The following is a 9,245-nucleotide window of genomic DNA, read 5'->3' on the forward strand; positions in this document are numbered from 1 at the left end:
CCTTCATAATGTATTTTCTGTGTAAATACTAGCACCTCAATAAAAAAAATAATGTGTCCTTATCTATATATGACTCCGCAAAAAATCAAAGATGCCGGCTTCTTTCATAGCACTTTCTCGGAAACCTACGTCGCCGGGCGACAACTAAAATTCAGTTAATATTTTATTAGAATCGATCCTGATGAATAAATGAATTTCATAAATGAATGAATTTTATAAATGAATGAATTTTATAAATGAATGGTTTTTGCTGCCGAATTACTAGAATACAATATTTCAAGGCAGATGGCGGATCTATTCGATAATTTTTATTCGAATAGTTTTCAACGAATGTTTTCTTACTAACTATCGAATTATTCGAATGAATTGCAACTATCGAATGTTTCGATAGTATTCATTCGATAGTTCCCACTACTATTTGAAAGCTTTAAAAAGTGAAAAGAATCAATTTTCAATCAAAAATCAATCAGTTTTAGTGTTTATTGATTAAATATTTTCGTTTTGATAGATTTTTTAGGAAATTTTATGCTCTACAAGAATCCACAATGTAATTTTTTTTATCGTAAACCGTTTCAAAGTTATTAACTTTTAACAAAAAAAGATTTTTTTACGTGTTATTTAAATGGAAAACATTGAATATTCACCGACACTTTTTTAAATTGAGCTAAAAATCCTGCCTTCCGGAGATATTTTTTTCTCGGTTATTAGTTCATTTTAATCGCAATTGTATTATAGCAATTTTCACCGGTTATGTTTAATACGCAACCTAATGGGCGAATTCGTAACAAGATTGATTTGATTTCCCCTTACGTGCTGTATGGTGGAGCCGCTACTCGTTTTGCGGCTAACGCATAAAACACTCATTTTCTCTAATTCGGCCAGCGAGGGCATATCGAAGACAGAGTGGAACTGAAAGTGACAGTGTTGCCATATTAAAATGTATAATATCTGTAATACGTTTGACGAAAATATCTTTTGATAAAAAATTCGCGTTTATGTATTGAAAATTTATTCGTATTAAAAATAGAATAAACAACAACAATAAAAATTCTTTTATAGGTACTTCTATAAGTAACGATTATTGATACTTACCATAATAGTTTATAGGCTGTACTTAAACTGCCGTTAAACGGTAGCCTACTGAAATGCCGTTAATAGGTATGACCTCGTTGATGTGACGCACTTGACGGCTTTTTATTGCTTTGGTTAAAATGCCGTCGAACGGTCGCGTACTGAAATGCCATTAATCGTTAATGCAGAGTAGGCTACTGATTAATACTTAATAATTTGTAATGTAATGTTCTCCAAAATCCGTCATGGCTTATTCTGAATAAAATTAACTTGGAACGGTGTATATGTAGGTAGACGTATATGTTGCCGTTGTAGGTTTGAAAATGTATTTGCGATAAAATGTAATATATGGCATTGGTTTTCAGGTTTTTATTGCAAATTATAAACTGACAACTTAAAAATAATACTACGTCAACTTAAAAATAATAATGCTACATATAGCATTCTCTGCAAAACCACAGTTTTTATTTAGGTGGCTTAGTCAATCCTGCACAACGGATATGTCTCCATAGAAGGCATCTACTGCAACAAAGTGACATTTAATCTTCTGCGTGTCTTCACTGCACACAGAACAAAACCAACTTTGTTGAAGTCGTTTCTGCTCAACTAGATTGGTTATTTTTTCAAAGGCTTTCTCGGTGCAAAAACTTCTAAAAATCGTAATTTACATTATTAGTTATTAATTTGGTAATTATTAGGTATCGCTAGACTTACCTTATCATGTGGATATCAACAGCCTCATCAAGAACGGCATGTGATATTTCTTCGGGGAGCATTTTAAGGTCTACAGTTTCAAGAAATTTCCCATTTGTGATGTCTCTAACGATGTTACGATCCTTAACGAAGCAATTCAGGATTACATTTTGTTTGTCATGATAGGATTGTTTAGCAAATGCTACAATTTATCTTTCCTTTTTCTTTGGTATTTGGTAGTCCTATGACGTCATTTAAAACTGAATCACTAATATAGGAAAGTTGATGCGCTTCATCTCGTGTCATTTCCTCCTCTATAACCAGCTCGTTAGGTACAAAACTCAGGTGCTTCCACAGGTGACTGACCAAGAGTTGATGTATTTCTATTATATCTATTATTCTATTATATCTATAAGGTCCGTCTCGTCACAAACCTCAGAGTGTTCCACAGAAGACTGATTTTTACTTTCAAATACAACTGCATCATCATAATTTATATGTAGCATCTACTGCAAGAAATTCTGGAAAAGCCTTCATTGTACTTTTCATGGTTGGACTTTGAATGAAAAGTCCTCAGAAATTATTGTCTTCGTCTCGCAAAACAGCTACATTGGCACCTGAAAACAGAGTAGCTATTGGGACTAATAAGACGATAATAGAATATTTTAGTTTACCGTATTTAGCTTTAAGTATATTTAAGCAGCCATCTAAGTTTTTTTTTCTTGATTGATCGGATATCTTCATATTTGTTAAATCTTGTAAAGTAACAATTTTACCAGTACTTTCTTGAACTTTTTGCTGTATCATTTTTCTATTAGCCTTCATATTCAAATAATCCTTGACGCTTTTCTTCATGTTACTGGAAAGTTTTCTTTGGCTAGGGTTATGTGCATGTAGAACCTACAAAATATATCTTTTATGAATAAAATACTGTTCAAGCAAGAATTCTAAAAGCATACTATATGTCAACTAATCTGTAAACTTACCTTCGAAGTGACATGATTGTGCTTCATTTGAACCGATGTTACCTCGAGTGCTTTTCCATCAGACGATGCTTTGAATCTTACATGTACTGGACAATATTCTTTAAATGTCCAAGACTGTCGAATTTTTTTCCCACTGCCCTTAAACTTCTTTCCACCCGGATTACATGCATATAGAAGTTGATAATAAATCAAAGAGCTTTCTATTGGTCTCACAATTTTACTGCTTGCAATCGTACGCGCATCTCGTTTCCAAAATGTTGTGTACGTATTTTCACCAAGTTCCTCAATCGCTTTCTTTGCGTCAGCGAATGAGCTGAACCTATCCCCAATTTTCAGCATGCTAATTTCAGTCATGAAAAATAATTAGGTACCTAACTAATCTAAAAATGTTTATAGATAAATTAAAAATCAGAAAACTAACTGAAACACTTACTCCATCCTGAACCGATAATATCCAGATATACACCTTAATTAAAATCAACTTATAGCACTTGATTGAAGCGGCCCTCACACGATCAATAATATTGTGAATATTTTGGATTACTGACTAGTTGGCCGAACCTTTTTCTTTTTGGATAACCATTTTTTTGTATAACGCTTTTTCTTAAATTTTTTCTTCGTTTTTTTCACACTGACTGACACTCACTGCCAAAATGACACGCTTTTTTTATCTTTCATTTTTTGGCATACCTAGTGTATAATTCACACTTAATATCTGCACAAAACTTAATATTGATATAAGTATTGACCGTGTCAGGCCACCTTTCAAATATTGATAAAACATTGACAATAAAAAACATTGACAATATTATTGATCGTGTGAGGGCCGCTTAACGGTATTTTAGTACGCGACCGTTCGACGGCATTTTAACCAAAGCATTAAAAAGCCGTCAAGTGCGTCACATCAATGACGTCATACCTATTAACGGCATTTCAGTAGGCTACCGTTTAACGGCAGTTTAAGTACAGCGTATTTTATATATGAAATAACAGCGATCTTCATTTCCAAGCCAACTCTAACGCCGTTCTTTGCTTAATTATATATGTATATTAATTTGTATAATGATAGAAAATCCGTGTTATTAACGTACTGTACCCAAAATCCGTAAATGTACGGATTTATCTGTAGTTCTGGCAACACTGTCTCCGGAAACCACTCACTCTGTCGACTGAAAGCAGAACTACGGTACAGTATTATTTATCCGCTGCGCTGTAAACGACAAACAGCGCGCAGCGGCGCAGAGCTAAACTAAATCTCGGACAGGCCGACGGTAACGCCAACCAAATCGTCCATAAGGTTGCACATCTTAATTCTTCGATCAACGATATTACGTTAGCCAGGCTACCAGAACACGAGGCTCACAAAGGTAACAAAAAGGCAGATAAAATGAAAAAAAAGCCAAACAAAGCACCACAAAAGAACGGGTGGCCAAAAAATCTATAGAATAATGGGGAAATCCGCATAGTTGATCGATTTCTTATATTATTGTATTTAAATTTTCACATTTAAATGATGATAAACGGGGGACCAATAAGTATCTAATACTCTCAACCAAGTTATATCTGCTTGCTTTAGACAAGTCTTTGTATACTTTATTTGACAATAAACGAATGCAGAAGTAGCAAATTAGAATACTTACCGTACGTTAATAATTTTAAATATTAATATTTACTTTTTTATTAGCCAATCTGAATGTCGACATTGCATATATTATAGACTTATTTCGTAAAATACCTCGTGTAAGTTTTCTGAAATTATTTTATCAGCGTTTATTTTTCATTTCCATTTTCTGCTTTTTATTCTTATCTAAAAACAAACCCGTCAAAAAATTGTAAGGAGTATTTAAAGTTTTTCTCAATAATGTAGTCATATGATAATGTACGTACGTTAAAAACGATTAAGATGTAATAAATAAACGAGTATAACTGACAATAACATATACTTGTATTTTATAAATAAGCATCTATCTTCAGAGTTACGCTATTATTTATAAGTATTTTATATAATTTATTACTCGTTGTTATTTATAACTTCGCGGAAACTCATTATAATATTCGTCATCAAAAACCTAAGATACGTTTTTTTTTGTTAATTATTGTATTACGATTACTGCTTAAAATTGAAGGAAGAATTGAAATATGCAATAATAGAGGGGGTTTCATTCAAAAAATATAAAGTTTGATGTGACACAACTTTATGACCGACCCTGTATATTTAAATTTACTAGTAGCTAATAGGAATTTAAAAATCCATTACAACAATATCACAGTTTCGGCACAATGGCATCATTAAATCAAACCAAACACATCGAAATTAATTAAATCGAATTGTTCAAGTGATCGTTTCAAAAGTCAATAACTCGAAAACGGTTGGTTTGAAGTACATTGTGTGTATTTCGATTTTTGCTTAGAATTGAAGGAGTAATTGAAATATGTAATAATATACAGGGAGTTCTATTTAAAAAAATGAAACTTTGATGTACGACGACTTTATGAACGACCCTGTATACTTAAATGTATTACTCGTTAATAGATATTTAAAAATCCTATAACTTTTGTATTTAATTTTTTGTGGTACCTCCTATATTTTAACTAATAATCGACCGTTTCCATACATAAAAGCGACACTGTATACAGTTAAACACTGTATTGTTGAGCCTAAGTTGAGCCTAATTTTTTATATATTTATAAAATTTAACTTGTTTTCCATTTCTATTAAACTAATAAGTATCGTTTAAAGTTTCATTATAACATTTCAAACCAATTCTCTGTCTACAGTTATTGTTGTTTCCTGCAGTATAAATAACCATATCAGCGACTGAAATAAAACAAATAAATCGAACGAAATGGTATATTTGTCAAATTGAATACCGCGCTGGGGTTGTTCAGCTTTTCAAATGATCCGACCGGTATTTTCGGGATTTTCCAAATAATCTTTTTTCATATTTGCATTTTAAACTTGATGGTAGGAAGCGGACATTGTTACTGCGGCGAATCGACAAATAACTAAAAAAGTAACTAGTCAGAGTCAAATCAATTGTTAGATCTGTTTTTATTTAAATGTTAATAACTCCGGACTGGATGACCGGAATCTAACAAGTGGGGGCTCGTTTAAAAGAGCCTTTCGTACTCTATATAAAACCATATAAACAATAATAATATGCCTTTAACAGTAGAGGCTAGAGGGCGCTGTCTTACAATTTAACAAACAATGCGGGATTTCCTAAAAAAAATAAATACAACGGTATATGTAATTTCAGCCGATTGTAAAGAGAAATAAAAGTTTAAGAAGTCAGTGAAAACCGCATCTTGATATCTTTTTTCAATCCGAAGATATTAGCAAAAATATAATAAGTACGAAAAAAATTGCCCTTTACTATCTTATTTTTATAACACGGAATCAGTAGCCCCCTAGATTATGCCCATTTTAACAAAAAAATAAGATAGAAACAGTTAGTTTATTTTAATATCAACGAAATACCAGAATACCATAATACCAGATGCATTAATATCTAATAATTAAGATATTAATAACAGTGAACAAAAAACGATGATTCAGTGAAGTCATGGTAGGCTTTAGATAAAAGTTGCTTTTGACGTAATAGTATAAACGTCAAGTTGTTATTAGATCAACATTTTGATAGTCTTAGCAGCGTTTTTTATTTTTGAATTGCTTTTTCAAAATGTCTTTATTATTTGAAGTAGTTGAAGTTGGTAGAGCATTTTGAAAAAGCAATCAAAAGATAAAATACTATCAAAATGTTGATCTAATAACAATTTGACGTTTATACTATTACGTCAAAAGCAACTTTTTTCCAAAGCCTACCATGACTTCACTGAATCATCGTTTCTTGTTCACTTTTATTAATATCTTAATTATTAGATATGAATACATCTGGTATTATGGTATTCTGGTATTTCGTCGATTTTAAAATAAACTAACCTACCATGACTTCACTGAATCATCGTTTCTTGTTCACTTTTATTAATATCTTAATTATTAGATATGAATACATCTGGTATTATGGTATTCTGGTATTTCGTCGATTTTAAAATAAACTAACTGTTTTTATCTTATTTTTTTTTGTTAAAATGGGAATAATCAAGAGGGCTACTGATACCGTGTTGTAAAAATAAGGTAATTAAGAGCTTATTTTTTGGTACTTACTATTTTGATAATATCTTCGGTTTGAAAGAAGATATCAAGATGCGGTTTTCGCTGACTTTTTAAGCTTTTACTACTCTTTACTATCAGCTAAAATTACATATACTATTGTATTTAATTTTTTTGAAAAAACGCGCTATGTTTGTTAAATTGTAAGAAAGCGCCCCCTAGCGTCTATGTTCAAAACCTTATTATTATTATTTTTATGGCATAATATAGAGTAAGAAACGCTTTTTTAAACAAGCCCTCGTTTGTTGGATTCTGATCATCCAGTCTGGAGTTATTAACATTTAACTAAAGATAAATCTAACCTTCCCCCACCACTTTATTTTAGCAGATAGGGGAAAATGCGGCTCTAGCGGCCGTTTTACAAACTTGAAAATAATTTCCAGAAATTTCTCATAACCCCTTTAGTTATAAATATTTTTTTTTGTATGCTCTACGGCTAATACTTTCCGAGATACAGCCGAGAGCTATTCTTAGTGGGACACCCTGTATACCAATTGAATACAGAATATTTACTTAACTGTGAGCTTTTTGGGTTAATGGCTTAGAGCTTTTCGAATCCAAAATTTCTTTTTTGATATATTTCATTATCCTTTTTAATATATGACATGATTCCTATTTAAATGTTAATATCTGTTTATTATTTGCAACGCATTAAAGCTACCTACTTTTTTACTTACAGAACACAGAAGCTTATATTTTCATGGATAAAGCCAACTGAATGATAGATGCTGCGTTCACGCCCTTTCTTTGATAAACTTCGTCAATATTGATTATGGTTTTACAAAAATATTTTATTACAGTGACACAACTGTATTTTGTGAATAAATTTTAATGTATATGTAAATTTTAATGAATATGTAATATATTGTACATATTTCAGATATGAAATAAGATGTTACATATATGTATAATACGATTTGAAAAATATCTTAATATATTATCAATTTAGTCTTTTAGAGGTTATTGCTTTTTCCGTTATAATTTTTGCACTGATTGACTACCACTGTCTATCGACCTTGTTCTTTGCAGACGACCAAGTTATTGTTGCAGGTTGTGAGGAGAATGCCGACTATATGTTCAGGAAACTTGACGAAGAATACGGTAGATGGGGACTCAATATCAACCTCACAAAAACCGAATACCTGAAAGTAGGAGAAGAACAAACTGAAGATCCTGAACTACACATACATGAAATTAAAAGGTGTAGCGAATATAAATATTTAGGAAGTATTATATCTGAATAAGGGAACTCCAAGAAAGATATACATAGCAGAGTTCAACAAGGTAAGAAAGTAATCGGTCTTTTAAACCCTCTCCTGTGGTCAAATAAAACATCCATCCAAACGAAGCTAAGGATTTACAAAGCAATCGTAGAGCCAATTGTCACATATGGTGCCGAATGCTGGCAATTTACACCAAAAGAAAGAAGGATGGTCGAGTCAGTGGAGATGGACTTTCTGAGAAGAGCATGTCGAATATCAAACATTTTTTGTACGTCATTGCGTTAGGATAATAAACTACTTTTTATTGATTCTAATAGAGTTTTTTTATCCTCTTCAATGTTTACCTTTTAAAGTTTTTCGCTATAACAAACCGTTTTCGAGTTATTTACATTTTTTCCGAAAAAGTACCAAAATTCAAGATGGCGGCCGATTTTTTTTGATGACGCACACATCGGACAAATGGGGACTTTTAGTATGTTAATAAGGGTTACTAAGGCTAACTATTTTCAATGGTCGCAGCTTTCTAAAAATTTTTGCAATTTCAACATGGTGAATGTCATAACTGCACTGGGGTAAAGTGTGTATTTTGGGTAGTATTCCACAAAATTTGCAAGCTATTGAGGAAACAGGAAATGTACAGAAATAAATTGAATATAATATTTACATTAAAACAGCATTATATCTTAAGAAGTTTCACATCAAATATGCGCAGATAGTGCACACACTGTTTTTTTATTTCATTCACCAAAACCCCCCTTTTTAAAAAAAAATCAATCAAATCAGAGCATTTATGTTCTTTAATTCAAGCATTTCCTACATATTTACCAACATAAGATTTCCCACATTAGCACGGCCATGTATTTCAACTTAATATATTTCTTTCCTGTGTAAATCATTATTTCTCTTAAATGTAAGCACAAATATTTTGATTTCTTTTGATTCAGAGACTTAATTGTCATTTAAATATTAATTATTAGTAAAGATTTTTTGTAAATTTTTAATAACTGACAAATATTGTACCGAAATGTAAATGTACCGAAATCATTAATTGTCATTTCAAAGACAACTGTGACGGCATTTTTTAAATAATAGCATGTA

General features: G+C 31.6%; 1 protein-coding gene across 1 annotated transcript; it reads right to left on the minus strand.

Moving 5' to 3' along the window:
• Positions 1–2,337: 2,337 nt before the first annotated feature.
• Positions 2,338–3,171, minus strand: LOC115882988. Its single transcript, XM_030901263.1, has 3 exons — positions 2,751–3,171; positions 2,541–2,664; positions 2,338–2,381 (listed from the first exon to the last, which is right to left on the minus strand). Exons 1-3 carry the CDS (start codon positions 3,102–3,104, stop codon positions 2,338–2,340), a joined length of 522 nt encoding a protein of 173 aa, XP_030757123.1. The 5' UTR covers positions 3,105–3,171.
• Between the last annotated feature and the right edge of the window lie 6,074 nt (positions 3,172–9,245).

The sequence above is a fragment of the Sitophilus oryzae genome, unplaced genomic scaffold (assembly GCF_002938485.1).
Source record: "Sitophilus oryzae breed Bouriz unplaced genomic scaffold, Soryzae_2.0 scaffold_111_pilon_pilon, whole genome shotgun sequence".
In the NCBI taxonomy this organism is placed as follows: Eukaryota; Metazoa; Arthropoda; class Insecta; order Coleoptera; family Curculionidae; genus Sitophilus; species Sitophilus oryzae.